This window comes from Pipra filicauda, unplaced genomic scaffold (assembly GCF_003945595.2).
Source record: "Pipra filicauda isolate LSUMZ 115617 unplaced genomic scaffold, ASM394559v2 scaffold678_size160543_pilon, whole genome shotgun sequence".
NCBI lineage: Eukaryota > Metazoa > Chordata > Aves > Passeriformes > Pipridae > Pipra > Pipra filicauda.
The window spans coordinates 14,178-29,381 of NW_024104840.1; the positions used below are offsets into that span (position 1 = coordinate 14,178).

The 15,204-nt window shown below is 48.6% G+C and overlaps 1 protein-coding gene across 1 annotated transcript in view; it reads right to left on the minus strand.

Annotated features, from left to right (window-relative positions):
* Positions 1-15,204, minus strand: part of LOC113987184 (exocyst complex component 4-like) — a gene marked incomplete at its 5' end in the record, with an annotated part of 145,375 nt that overhangs the window by 705 nt on the left and 129,466 nt on the right. Inside the window, one exon of the mRNA XM_039388695.1 lies at positions 5,830-5,926. Coding sequence (XP_039244629.1) covers positions 5,830-5,926 — 97 coding nt within the window. The remainder of the gene's footprint in view (positions 1-5,829; positions 5,927-15,204) is intronic.

The following is a 15,204-nucleotide window of genomic DNA, read 5'->3' on the forward strand; positions in this document are numbered from 1 at the left end:
AAAAACCCTCATTAAACCACGGGGAGGGAAAAGAATTCCGTAGGTGGGTGTGGAATTGCTCCCTTGAGATTCCGGGTTCGGGGCAATTGAAGGGAAAACGGCGGCGAGTGGATGGAAAGGATGGAAAGTTGAGTGGAGCAGCTGCCATGCTCAGGGAGGAGAAGTAACCAAAATAAAGGTGGTAGTTTCTAGAGGAAGGTTCTGCTGCCGGAAGGTGTCCCTGCCCATGGCAGGGTGTTGGAAAGGGATGATCTTTAAGGTCCCTTCCAGCCCAAACCATTCTGGGATTCTGTAATAATAGGAAGCATCAGGTGATGAGAGTTGGGATTTGAGATCCCTCTGTGCTGGGACCTGGGGAGGCCTCACCTCAAGTCCTGGGGGCAGTTCTGGGCTCATCACAAGACATGGAGAGGCTGGAGCGTGTGCAGGGAAGGGAAGGGAGCTGGGAAGGGGCTGGAGAACTCCTGAGGGAGCTGAGGGGGCTCAGCCTGGAGCAAAGGAGGTTCAGGGGGGACCTTCTGGCTCTGCAAGTCCCTGACAGGAGGGGGGGAGCTGGGGAGGGGTCGGGCTCTGCTCCCAGGGAACAAGGGCCAGGAGGAGAGGGAACGGCCTCCAGCTGTGCCAGGGGAGGGTTAGGTTGGACATGAGGAGGAATTTCTCCATGGAAAGGGTGTTCAGGCCTTGGCAGGGGCTGCCCAGGGAAGTTTGGAGTCCCCATCCCTGGAGGTGTCCAAGGAAGGCCTGGCCGTGGCACTCAGTGCTCTGGGCTGGGGGACAAGGTGGGCATCGGGCACAGGGAGGCTCAAAGACCCTGGAGGTCTCTTCCAACCTAAAGGATTCAACAATTCCATGATCTCCTGATCTGGCCCTCACCTGTCCCACCACATCACAGAACCAGCAGAGAGGCACCATCTCCCTGCCCTGGGGCCTCCTCTCCAAGGGAGGACCAACCCTACCTTGCAGGAGCCAGATTTGGATTAACTAAGTGATATTTTTCCCCCTCTTTAAAGATAAGTCTGAATGTAAGACTCCATGAAATCTGGAGGCTTCTATTTTTAAGGAGCCACTGCATTTAAAAGTTTGCAAAAACGACGTTTCCTGTGCACAAAACCAGCACGTCAGATATTTTCTTTTCCTGAACCCCTGACCCTCTGCTCATTACTCAAACTCAAACTCAAACTTGCAGCAGTCAATATTACAAGTTCCCTCTCCCAGCTTGAGTCAGTTTTATCGATTTCTCTAAAATCAAGTATTTTGGGTTTGATTCAAAAAGCTGAAGGCATCAGCTCTCATTATTTAGCACTATTTGTGCCGTAGGAGGCTTTGACATTTTCCACCTCCTTCAATAATAATGTGGAACCCTTAGACTGATAAAATACCACATCTTTTTCTTAACCTATTTGGTGCCATTTAATACAGTCTAAATGTAACTCACAAACTAATTTTACCACTCCTTTTGCTTCCCAAGTAACACACTCCCCATATGGTCAAATATTAATTCTGTGGTGTGCAACTACAAGACATTGTAGTTAAAATAAAATTAGCTGTTTATTATTCTAGCTGTACAGATATACTAATAAAAGGGGTTCTCAGTGAGCTTAAACACAGAGTTTTATATCAATTAAGAGTCATGAGGTTTTGGAACCTGCAGCAGCAGCTGATGCTCCGAGACTTTGATGTCCCAACTTTGCTGTTCCCTCCCCAAGATTTCCAGAAGCAGCAGAGGGTTTAGATTCTACACACAGCACCTTTCATCTCGACACAACCCGAAATAAATAGAATTATTCCCATAAAACTGCCAATATTTGTGCACCTGGGTGTGTGCACGTGTTCTGCACGTTGGCCACCTCCTTCCCAAGGACAGGGAATCCCTGGAATCTGCAACTGGACCTCCAGCAGCTCAGAGCTGATTGCCACCAGTTGGCGACATATCAACAGGCAGCAAAAGTCAACACCTTCCTCCTCGATTAATCCCCAAATCATTTATTTTATTTATTAAAAGAGCAATCACTCTTTTTTTTTTTTTTTTTTTTTGGAATTAACACAACTGGAAGGAACAGGTTAATTCCAAAGTGAAAAGCCTCCTGCTTTCAATGATGGAGACTTGTAGCAACGGACAAAAGCATTCCATTTTAAATTAAAATGTCAAATTATTACCTTCTCTTTTCCCTCCACTGCCATCAATCCCAAATCCAAGCAGCAGCAAACCGGAGCGTTAAACTTTGCATCCCGAACAACGCCAGCAGAGGCAAAGCAGGGATTTGGCTTTTCCTTCTCTTTTTTTCTTTTTTTTTGTTTTTTTTTCCCCTGCCCCAACACACCAACTCTTTGTTTTTCCCCTTGCTCTCCAGGCTCTGAAATCCAGGGCGGTGATTTGGACATCGCCAAAAGGGAGATTCCCCCAAAAACAGCCCCGTGGAGAGGGAGAGGCTGCCAAGCCAATTCAGCTCCTCCATCCTCCTTCCCAAGGTCACAATCTCGCCCAGATTTTTCCAAATCATCCTCCAAGCCCCTTTAATTGCTGCTTGATCTTAATGAGGTGTGGCTGATGGTAATAAATGGAAGCCCTGGCGGCCTCGATATCCAACATCCAAACCACGTTCCGCTGAGTTCCCATCGCCCTCCATCCCCCCTCCCAAGACTGCAGACATCTGTTCTTCAATTGTCTGGTAATAAACACACTCTATAAAGCATATGTAAAAGGATTATTACCCTCAGGAGCCAAGTGCCTTTCAAATGCCAGCTGAAACAAATAAACATTAACGATAAAACACAGAGAGAGAGAAGGAAGGAAAAAAAAATCCCCACCAAACAAATGTCACACCAGACATCGCTCAGGCTGCTCCAGATTCCAGGATTTGGCCCTGCACGATTCCTTCCTCCAGTGGGAGATGTTATTCCTCAGACCAGCAACACCAGTGCTTTCCCAAGCCAAGGAAACGCCGGTTAACAGCGAAGGATGAACTGGACTCCAATTTTGGTAACTTTTATACTTCAACACCTCCCATGAAAAGTAATTAAGGGAAATCAGACACGTATCCTGCTCCGATTTGGAATTTTCCATTAGGAAAATCTATTTCCCAGGAATCACCTCCCCCCTGTCTTTCAAAAATTCACTCCTCGTTTCTGTTTCTTATGTGTGTGGAGCGACGTTAAATCCTGGTAATTAATCTGGGCCTTGGTGGGTCTCAGTTGTCCTGGTGGAAATCAGGGGACCCGCATCCCAAAACCTCACTTCCCACCTCTGGTTTGCTGCTCTAAATGAATTCCAAGGGAAGGGAAGCTTTGAAAACCATTTGTGAGTATCTCCCTTTACACTCCCCGTGGCTGTAAATTCTAATTTCTCTAAACAAATGCTGGTCATGGGGGGATAAGGGGGTTAAGTTACAGCCCCCCCCCCCAAAAGCCTGTTGAACCTGTGTCTTCAAAAAGATTTGGAGCTGAGCTTGTAAATAAAAAAAAAGGATAAAAAAAAGGCTTTTTAAGCAGCAAATTTACCCCCCGTGCTTGTGCCCCTCTGATGTGATGGACAGTGACACTTCTCATATCAGGAGGACAAGAGAGGGGAACTCAGACTGGTGGGTATGAATGTTCTGGTTACAACTCTCCACATTTTGGGGCTGAATTCTATTTTAAAAGCCAGGCTTTAAATCATCCCACCGGGGGCCTGGTTTCCCAGAAATCCAGTTTGCTCAGTGCTTCCAGGAGCACTGAGCTTCCTAAGAAAAATCAGTCCACCTGGCAACAGATTTATGGGAACTTGGTAAAAATAAGGAAAAAGCCCCTCACTTGTGAATAAAATATTGATCATTTTGAATTCAAAGCAGACTCATCTGAAGCAGGTACAAGGGACAGGGATGAAAGATGACCCCGGCAGCAAATGGCAAATAAAACAAGTGAAAACTTCACACCTTTGCAGGAATTCCCTCCAGGGAGAGTTGGGAATTCAGACAGGAACGTTCAGAAAAGGGCCAAGCAAAGATTTAACCAACGAGGGATGCACAGGTAGGACGAGGATTCTAATATTCCAAGTGCTGGGAATTATTGCACCATCGAAATATTTTAGCCGGAGTTGAGGAGCCAAAGCTGAGGAGCCAAAACCAAATCTAAGACAACAAGGACTCAGCACTCACTGTGTCAGTGATTAAAATTGGTAAAATCACATTAAAACAGTTCCCACAGCCCTCATCCCAACCCCAAATCCCCCCCATCCTGCAGGGGGAAAAGGCCAGGCTGGGTCACGGCCTGTTTTCCTTCTCCTCCTGCGGCTGCCGATGGAAAACTGGGCGCAGGGAAGTGAGGATGCTGCAATTATTTTTTTTAGGAGGCAAAGTATTCCTCCTGCCCCTCTTGCAGGCTTGGTAATGAAGAGTGAAGTGTTTGTGAGAGGTGTTATTTTAAAGCAGAGCACTCAGGTTTGAGGAGAAAAAAAGGGGGGGGGAACGAAGCGGGAAGGCAAAGGGAAAGAATCTAAATCAATGGGAAATATGTCATCAATAAAACTAAGAGCATCACCCCCCTCTGTGCTTGAAAGGCATCTGTAAATTCATTTAAAAAAATGAGAAATTGAAGAAATATCAGTTGAAGAGCATCTCAACCGTCGCCCATCTTTTCCCACAATAAAATGGCTGAAAACTATAAATTTATACGGCAGCAAATTTCATTTTTAGGGCGTTTCTTTAGTTGGGAAGAGACAGAGGTTGAAATGAAATCCGCTTGGGGAATTCTCCATTTCATTTATGGACATCCAGCAGTAAACAGAGGGTACCACGGACACACCCCTTTTTCCAAGGAAAGCCCTTAAAGACCATACCAAATTTTAGTGCTTTCTCAAGATTATTCCAATATTTGGTGTCATGAAACCAGAAATCTAGATCTGGAGGAGTTTATGGATTCTCCATCTGTATTTTTTAAGTGCTGAGAAGTCACAAAGAACTTTAAAAACCATCTTTTTGAGGGCTGAGAACTGAGGTCAGTCGGACATTCCTTCCCCTTGGGGATAAGACTGAATTATATTTTATTGCTGTTTTATGAGGGGAGACAATCCCCTGGTTGTTCAGTGGCTCGTGACAGCGAGTAATAAAAGCAGAGCCAAGGGGGGAAACGCTCTAAAGCTGCTGGTGCTGAGTGGGAAAGGACATCCCTGAGGAGGAAGGAAAACCCTGGCAGGGAAAAGCAGAGGTGGGAGATCGACACGAACCGAGGCAAACATTGCAGTGTTTAATTCCAACAACTAATTCCAACAAAACCAACCCCAGGGACTGTTTGACTGCAAAGCCAAAAAAGAGCAAAACTCAAGCAACCAGAGGAGAACGACGCGGTGAGAAAAAGCTCACTAAAGACCTGCTCTGTTTAAGGTTCCAGTTGTGAGGATTTTGGGAATCACCTGGGATCAGGCACTGATTTGCCAGATCACACTTGTTTTATCAAAGCCTGAACTCGCCTTGCAGTTCGTCAGAGCATCCTCTGAGTTTTTTTAAGGAGCACAAAGGCCAGGAAGAGACAAACAACTCGTGGCAGGTCGCAAATAAATTTTACCTCGTCGGTAATAAACGACACTGGGAAGCGAAACGGGCTCGCCCAGGCAGGGAATCCCACCTGGCACCAGAGTTCCCTTCAAAAAAGGTTTAAAAACATCTCCAAGAAGCTGAATTAATGATGATTTTTTTAAAATATCTGCACACCAACAACTTCAGAGCGAGGCCGCTGCTCCGGGACGCGGCTCGGAAGCGGCACCATCCCCGCGGAGCAGGTTAATTCCAGAAGGTTAATCCTACTTAATTCTAACGGTTTGCACCTGTAGGAGCACGTGGAAAACCTGAATTTTACCTGAGGAGGGGATGAAAGATGACGGTGATGTTCCTGGCTCCCGGTTTGCAGACAAACTTGGATCCGCCACCTTCAATTAAGTTATCATCCGGTCCTCCTGGAAAATAACAGCAAACAAAGTTGGCTAACAGAGCTCAGCAGCCCGTGGTTTTTAGATAGCAAGTGATAATTAAACGCTTAGCAAGTGATAATTAAACATGAATTAGAGGCTTCTTTCCTGATGAAAGATCAGTAATTAACGTGAAGACACGCTCCCCTGTACCCCCCTCTTGCTCACAGCAAGCACTGCTGAAGCAGTGGGGACAATACAGGTGGGGTGGAGATGTTTCTAAACATTATTTCTACTCCCCAAAATTAGTGGAAGTCTTGCAGGAAGACCACGAAGTCCAGGTCCTGCATCTTGTGCAATAAACCCCCAATGTCTTGTCCATGGGGCTCAGATGTGTTTTGAAGCCCACAGGGCTTGGAAAGGGTTTGAAGAGCAGCACTTCCCTGAATCTTGCTGCTTCCAGGTCCTGCACGTCTGAGGATTCCACGATTCCACCTGGAAGACGCTTGGTTTTGATTGCCAGTGACCTGGTATTTTAACTCATTAATTATATTTAACATTTCCAGGTCTCTCAGGGGTTCATTTCCTGTGCTGAATTTGGGATTCCCAAGCAGGAGACACAATTCCCCGAGTTCCACCTGGGTACAAACAGGGTCCCAGCTACAGGAAAAACCCATTTGTGAGTTTGGCAGCTCCTTTGCAGCGAAACACAACTCAGGACAACGTTATTTGTGCACCACAGCCCCACAGAGAAGGATTTGGAGTGGCAGGAAAACATCAACCTGTGTATCACTGCAGCCAAACCAAAGGTACTTCCAGAGGCAGCTCCCAAAGGATGTTAAATTTGGATATTGAGAGAGAAAAGAGGGGGGGGGGAATACCAACTTCCTGAAACTTTTGTCCTGAGAGCAACAAAATCCACTTGTAAAACCATTGCAGAAGAAAACATTTTTAGGACAACGGGCCAGATGCTGCACCATGGAATGGTTTGGGTGGGAATGGACCTGAAAGATCATCCAGTTCCATCTCCCTGCCATGGGCAGGGACACCTTCCACTATCCCAGGTTGCTCCAACCTGGCCTTGGACACTTCCAGGGATCCAGGGGCAGCCACAGCTTCTCTGGGAAACCTGGGCCAGGGCCTCCCCACCCTCCCAGACAGCAATTCCTTCCCAATATCCAGTCAAACCCAGTCTGAAGCCATTCCCTGTGTCCTGTCCCTCCATCCCTTGTCTCCAGTCCCTCTCCAGCTCTCCTGGAGCCCCTTTAGGCCCTGCAAGGGGCTCTCAGCTCTCCCTGGAGCCTTCTCTTCTCCAGGGGAACATTCCCAGCTCTCCCAGCCTGGCTCCAGAGCAGAGGGATCCAGCCCTGGGAGCAGCTCCAGGGCCTCCTCTGGACTCTTTCCAACAGCTCCACGTCCTCCTGCTGTTGTTCCCAGGGCTGGAGGCAGCTCTGCAGGGGGATCATCATCATGTGCTGCCACCCTCCCACAAACAACCCCATCAGCTGTGGGGTTTTGATAGAAAACCTCAAAGAACCCCAAAAAACGAACTCGGGCAAAGTTTGTACATCCCAAAGATTACGAAGCCCTTCCCGTTTTTCACGTGAACTCTTCCTCAGGGATTGATAATAATAAATACAGGAGCTCATCACATTATTGGGGCAGCTTTAGAGGTGCAGGGAAACGACAAAGTCCTTGAAAATCAAAGCTCCACCAGCAGGTTATGGAAGTTTTTGACCCTGACGTGTGTCTGCCTTGAAACAAGAAGAAAGTCTCCAAACTGGAAAGGGTGTGAGGGGAAGAAAGTGCCTCCAACCTTCTTTCCAGAGGGAAGTTTATCTGCCTTAGGACATTACCTGCAAAAAAATAAGCTCTTTGATGGCTGGATTTATTGGATTTATTTGCCCCTCCTGTAGCAACCTCACAGCAAAACCCAAGGACTGAGCAGGTCACAGCACCAGCTCCTCCATATCCCAAAAGGTCCCTCCAGGTCAGGGGTGTTTCTTACAGGAATTCCCATCCCAGGAGTGTTTTCTACAAGAATTCCCATCCCAGCAGTGGATTTAAGATGCTGTTTTGGTGAGGTTTGCTACTGAGCTCCCTGTGGAGCGAGAAATCCAGGGAAACTCGGGATATCTGCAGTCACAGCATTTCCACAGCTGAGTCAGCTCCTCCAACGCGGTGCTGGGATGTGGAAGCCTCCTGGTAAATCCTACACCAACACAAGGAAATCAGGAAGCACAGAGCAGCTGAAGGCAGAGTTAATTCAGCTTTACTGACTGTATTTAGAAAGAGGAAGCTCTTTAAAAAAAAAAAAAAAGAAGCCGTGAATTTCCTGAATCGAACTCACACGATGTGACAGCTTAAAAAAAGAAAACAAATTAAAAAAGAGGTGTGAGTTCAAGGAAAAGAAAATTATTCATTTCCCCTGTTAATGTCAGATCCTGCAATTTCCAGCGGGGTCTCTGTGTCTTTACAGACTTATTGGAGGATTTATCCGAGCACGAGCTGCTGAGGCATGAAAGGAGGAAATGCAGGCTGGAATTAAGGCAGGGCTGTGATTCTTGTTACACCAAGTCACCCTGCACTAATCGATATTATTGACTGGGCCCTCCATGTTTTATTCCTCCACAGCCAGGAATGAAACAATCCACCTGATCCGCTCGGCCCCGCTCTGAGGGATTGGAGTAGAACAGAATGCTGGAACAGGGAGAAAAAAAGGGGATTTTACATCTTCCTGGCTCTAGGTTTTCAATTAATCGCCACAGAGGCTCTGCAGGAAGGTGGGAGGCACGAGGAAAAGCAGTTTTGTTTTTCAGTCTTTTAAAATACCGAAGAGTTTTGCCTTGAAAAACATGTTGAGATGTAAATCTTGTTCCTGGGGATGGCTCCTACACGTCAACCAATCCTGAGGATTCCAGCAGGCTCCACTGCTCCTCTCACCTTCTCCTCTCTCCATGCTGGAGCTTTGTGGTGGCTGACACTGGAGAAAAGCCCCAGCTGGAGCAGGAGAGAGGACACGATCCCTCTGTCTGTATATTTGGGAGCAAATCCCCCCCGAGGACTCTCCCCCAAGGTCTGAAATGTGTATTTACATGGAGCAGCCAATGGGACTGGATTCACCCACCAAAGGCAAGTCCCTGTGCTGGAGAACCACCAGGAATGCCCATAAAAATACACCAGGAATATCCCTTTGCCCTTCTTGAGTCTGTCAAGGGTATCTCCCACGGGGAGGGGAACGATCGTTCCTCCAAACAATCCAAGACCAGGCAGCTCTGCAGGAAACAGGGAGCAGAGAATCATGGAATGGTTTGGGTTGGAAGGGAAGCTCATCTTGTTCCATCCTCTCCCATGGGCAGGGACACCTTCCACTGTCCCAGGCTGCAAATGAAGGAAGGACATGAACCTGCTGGAGGGAGACCAGAAAAAAACATGGAGATGCTCCCAGGGCTGGATTCCTTCTGCTCTGGAGCCAGGCTGGGAGAGCTGGGAATGTTCAGCTGGAGAAGAGAAGGTTCCAGGGAGAGCTGAGAGCCCCTTGCAGGGCATAAAGGGGCTCCAGGAGAGCTGGAGAGGGACTGGGGACAAGGCCTGGAGGGACAGGACACAGGGAATGGCTTCCCACTGCCAGAGGGCAGGGTTAGGTGGGATATTGGGAAGGAACTGCTGGCTGGGAGGGTGGGGAGGGGCTGGAATGGATTTCCCAGAGAAGCTGTGGCTGCCCCTGGATCCCTGGAAGTGTCCAAGGCCGGGTTGGAGCAACCTGGGATAATGGAAGGTTGGAAAAAGATGATCTTTCATGTCCCTTCCAACCCAAACCTTCCCATAATTCCACAAAAAGTGGAAATAATGCCTTTTTTTTTTTCCCCCTCCTTATGATTCCCAGAGCTGCAGTTTGCAGAACCTCTCCAAGAAGAGCTGAACTTGCAAATCCACACGAGCACACTCGGAGAGAAGAAAACTCTCCACCCCATCAGAGAGAATGAGCTGTAAATCCTCATTCCCAGAGAGCCCTGAGGATTTCCAAGCGTGTGGAAGTGCCCACAACATTATTGCACTGACCACTGAGTAGAGGACCAACCATCCCTGCTCACTGATCCACAACTTCCCAACACATTCCACACTCCAGGCACCATCTGGACCGTCGCTCCGGTGATGTCACAATGCAAGAAATCCTTCACTGGGTTCAAGGATTTGGTTGTTGTTTTGTTTTTTTTTTAATTATATAAGTCAAGAAAGTCTAATTCCACATTTATTAGCACCACAAAAAAATAACCCAAACTTTCACAGCTCTCTCAGCGAGTGTTTTTTGTTGTAGCAGTTTCTTTCTCAGGAGCAGAGTTGGCTGATTTAAATCTGCTCAGTAATAAATTATGGGGGGGTGGGGAGGAACAAAAAGAAAAAAAATAAAAAACAAAGAAAAATAAGGATAACTTGGCAACAAAGGGATATTTGTCACAGAGCTAATGATGCCCTCATGCTGTGCCAGCAATGGGCTGTGCCCACCTGAATGCCACTGCACGTGGGTGTCTGAGACAGGGCCATTAGTGACACAGCTCAACGTCTCCCAAATGGAGCCTGAAATGTCAGGCTGCAAAATGGGAGGGAATTAGATGAGCAACAAAGCTGGAATTTTCTGCAGGCATTTAAAGTTTGAGCAAACATTAGGAGCGCTCTGAGTTTTCCATCTTGCTCGGGATGTTAAAATTTCAATATGGACATGCCACGTTTGCAGAGAATGTCAAAGAAGCCTGGAATGGTTTGGGTGGGAAGGGACATGAAAAATCATCTAATTCCACCCCCTGCCATGGGCAGGGACACCTTCCACTAGCCCAGGTTGCTCCAATCTTGGCCTTGGACACTTCCAGGGATCCAGGGGCAGCCACAGCTTCTCTGGGAAATCCATTCCAGCCCCTCCCCACCCTCCCAGCCAGCAATCCCTTCCCAATATCCCCCCCATCCCTGCCCTCTGGTACTGGGAAGCCATTCCCTGTGTCCTGTCCCTCCAGGCCTTGTCCCCAGTCCCTCTCCAGCTCTCCTGGAGCCCCTTTAGGCCCTGCAAGGGGCTCTCAGCTCTCCCTGGAGCCTTCCCTTCTCCAAGTGAACATTCCCATCTCTCCCAGCCTGGCTCCATAAACCACCCTTGACACAAACATCGAGTCCTGTTTTCCCTGCACTGACCCCCAGCAGGGATTCAACACATCAGCACACACTTCTAAACTCTCTTCCTCAGAAACCAAACACAATTTATCACCTCTAAAATTCCTCTGTTGCGTGTCCTGAACCCTCAGACTTCACTGCATTTACAGAATCCCAGAATGGCTTGGGTTGGAAGGGACCTTAAAGCCCAACCAGTGCCACCCCCTGCCATGGGCAGGGACACCTTCCACTAGCCCAGGGTGCTCAGAGCTCCATCCAAGCTGGCCTTGGACATATCCAGGGATGGGACATTGTTTTCCCAACTGTCCTGGGGTAGCTGCTTTAGCAGAGCCCACGGGGGGTGCAATCCATGCTGGAATTAAGGGCTCCCCACCCGGGTGTCCTGGCACTTGCTGCCCTACACCGCCAGAACTCAGCAGGGAAGAAGGAAGGCCTGGAGAAGGATCTGCTCCTCTTCTAGAGGCATCTAGTGGATTATCTGAGGCAGATTCTTCTGTCTATTCCCACATAATAAGGATGTTCCTTGTGCTCTTCACCCACAAAGTGGCACTGACTGACCTGCCCTCTGACACGGCTCCTGTTCCCTCTCCAAAGGGAATGAGGGAGCTGAGATCCACCACATAAAGAAACCCACCTGTTATCAAGACAGACAAGAATAAGCTCCAGCCAACACTTGATTACCTCCTTGCTGGAGGGGAGAAGCAGTTCAGCAAAGGCTTCTGACAGAGGAAAGACTGAGTTTCTTGTTTGCTTCTCTTAATCACCCCCCGGTCTCTTTTTATTCATCACAACTGGGAATTTATAAAGATCAGACCAGCAGGAGCAAGGGAGTGATGGTTGAAAACACACAGGCACCCGCCTTTTCCCAAAATCAGCAGAGATCAGGGAGATGATGGAACTGCAAAAGCCCCCAGATCGATGGGAATTAGGTGGTTGAACACTTGTAAAACACCGGCTGTCAGACCCGGGGCGAGGGCTCTGCACAGGCAGGAAAGGAGCTGGGAGATGATTAACTGTCTCCAAGGGCACCAGTCTGTTCCCAGTTCCCAGGGTGTCCATCACCTGTCACCAGCACTGAACTCAGCACGGGAGACACCAACACTGCCACAGGCAAGGACAGCAACACCCCAAATCCACAGGGATTCTGGGCTTGGATCGCTTCGGTCAGTTTGGAAAGACTTTTCTTCTTTAACAGAGAAGTAGGGTGGGAATTAAGACAAAAAGGATGTGAAGTGGGGGAAAAAAATCAAGGAATTTGATCCTGGAGGTTATAAAGTTCAGCACATTTAATTTCAAAAGTGTCTCTTTAAGTCATAAAGGCTCAGCCACCCTCCCAAAAGCAGCGTTTGGGGTGATGGATCCCAACGTGGGGTGCAGAGAAGGTTCCAACCTTCACTGGAAAACCACAAATATTGTATAGAAACGAAGGCAGAGCTCCTGGCTGGTTCCCAGTTTGCCTGATGGAGCAGTGGGGTTGTTGTGGTGAGGGGCTGGGAGAGGGCAGGGAAGTCCAGAGCTTCCAAAATAAACCCAACCCCTGTTGGCTTTGACTTTGGGATTGTGCCAGTCACCACAATGACCTAAAAATCCAAGCTGACGTCACAGGATCACGGGATGGTTTGGGTTGGAAGGGACCTTAAAGATCCACCTCATTCCACCCCCCTGCCATGGGCAGGGACACCTTCCCCTATCCCAGATTGCTCCAAGCCCCGTCCAACCTGGCCTTGGACACTTGCAGGGATGAAGTCAAGCCAAGTCAAGTCTGATGGCTGGACCTTCACAAATCTCTTACGGGTATAAAACTGGGAAAGGAGGAGTGGAAAGGCATTGGGATAAGATGCTCTGAGGGCTGAAGCCCCTCTGCTCTGGAGCCAGGCTGGGAGAGCTGGGAATGTTCCCCTGGACAACAGAAGGCTCCAGGGAGAGCTGAGAGCCCCTTGCAGGGCCTAAAGGGGCTCCAGGAGAGCTGGAGAGGGACTGGAGACAAGGGATGGAGGGACAGGACACAGGGAATGGCTTCCCAGTGCCAGAGGGCAGGGATAGGTGGGATATTGGGAAGGAATTGTTGGCTGGGAGGGTGGGGAGGGGCTGGAATGGATTTCCCAGAGAAGCTGTGGCTGCTCCTGGAAGTGTCCAAGGCCAGGTTGGACAGGGTTTGGGGTAACCTGGCTAGTGGAAGGTGTCCCTGCCCATGGCAGGGGTGGGACTGGATGATCTTTAAGGTCCCTTCCCACCCAAACCATTCCATGACTCTGACCGGGAGCTCGGCCCGTGCTCAGGTTTGCAGATCACACTTTGCTTCAAACCACGCTGAAGGAAAATAGAATTCCCAAAGCAGGAGAGGCAGATCTGGACTCGAGCCCTGGCTCTGATGTGGCCTCTCTGACCTCGCTCGGGTTCCTGAGTTTCAGTTTCCCAAAAGGGGAATTGAACCCGAGGCTCCGACTCTCCCCCCGGCAAAGCCGCTTTGGGAAACGCCGCGGACAAAACAAACGACCAAACGTTTTATTCCCTCCTTTTGAAAATCACTTTTAGACTTCAGCTTTCCAGAATACGAGTCCTATGTACCAAAATGACTGACCACAATCCCACTCACTGCCCAAACAGCTTTTCCAACTGTCTCTCCCTTTCCCGTGCCACATCCCGGGGCTGATTTTGGATGCGGCCGCGGAGCCCCGCGCTGACTGTTGTGCCCAATCCTTCCCTTCTCTCCTCTCCTGCCTTGTCTGAGATCCAACACCATCTGCATTTAAATAAGTTGCCCTTTAATGTTTCGAAACCTGATTTATTAGTTGCTCACACTCCATCTGCCTCGAAAAAAAACCGTCGCGAGCCTCGGCTCTCGCAGCCCCCGCGAGGGGTTGGGGTTCGACCCGACCCTCCTTTATCATCTGATCACTGTGGCAGCCACACATGCAAAAAAAAAAGCCTCCTTGCAGCTACAGAAAATTGTTTAAAATGCATGTTTCTCCTTTTTTTCCCTCTTGTTTTCTTTTTTTTTCCTCCCCGGGCAGCAGGAACTTTGATTAATGGATTTGTCAACTTGCATATTTTGTGGTTTCCCTAAAAACCACCACGTACAGATAGAAACTCTTCCAAAGCCTGAGTCCTTATCCAGAGCCAGGAAACAAGCTGGAGCTAATGAACTGTGATTACTCACAGGCTGGATTCACTTCTCAACTGTTTTCTTCTCTCTTTATCTTATCTCCTGTAGCAGCAAATGGCTCCTACCTGAATTTTTTATATCCCTGACATGTTTTCTATTGGGTTTTAATGTCAGAAGGAAAAAAAAGCGACAAAAAACCAACATAGTGAGCAAACAAAAAGCAAGAGAAATAAAGTAAGATATTTCTTGACATGGTGTCATTTGTTGGTTTATATTCCTATGAGCTGTTTAACTCTAAAACCTCCTGTGTTTCACCTTCTTTTTTAGTACTTAAAAGTTTAAGGCCATTTTGGACAAAGGAATTGGTAGAATCATGGAATCAGAGGATGGTTTGGCTTAAAGGGACATGAAAGATCATCCTGTTCCATCCCCCTGCCATGGGCAGGGACACCTTCCACTAGCCCAGGTTGCTCCAACCCAGCCTTGGACACTTCCAGGGATCCAGGGGCAGCCACAGCTTCTCTGGGAATTCCATTCCAGCCCCTCCTCACCCTCCCAGCCAGCAATTCCTTCCCAATATCCCATCTAGCCCTGCCCTCTGGCAGTGGGAAATCACTCCCTGTATCCTGTCCCTCCAGGCCTTGTCCCAAGGGCTCCTGGAGCTGCTTTAGGCCCTGCAAGGGGCTCTCAAGGTCTCCCACCTCAGGCTCTGAGGGCCTCCCCACCCTCACAGGGAAGAACTTCTTCCCAATATCACATCTAAACCTGCCTTCCATCAGTTTAAAGTCACTCCCTCCTGTCCCCTCCCTCCAGCCCCTCGTCCAAATTCCCTCTCCAGCTCTCCAAAGGCCACGGGGAGTTTCCAGCAAGACACATCTTGGGGAGGCCAAAGGCTCGTGGTGTGAGGACGGACAAAGCTCCTGAGGTGGGACAGCTTTGCCAAAGCCCATCTTATGGGTCTGGGAGGAGAAAGAATGAGATAAAAAACGTAAAACATTCTTTGGATTCCTCGAAGAAGCAGACACAGACTCACTGAGGTGGGAAAAGACCTCTAAGATCA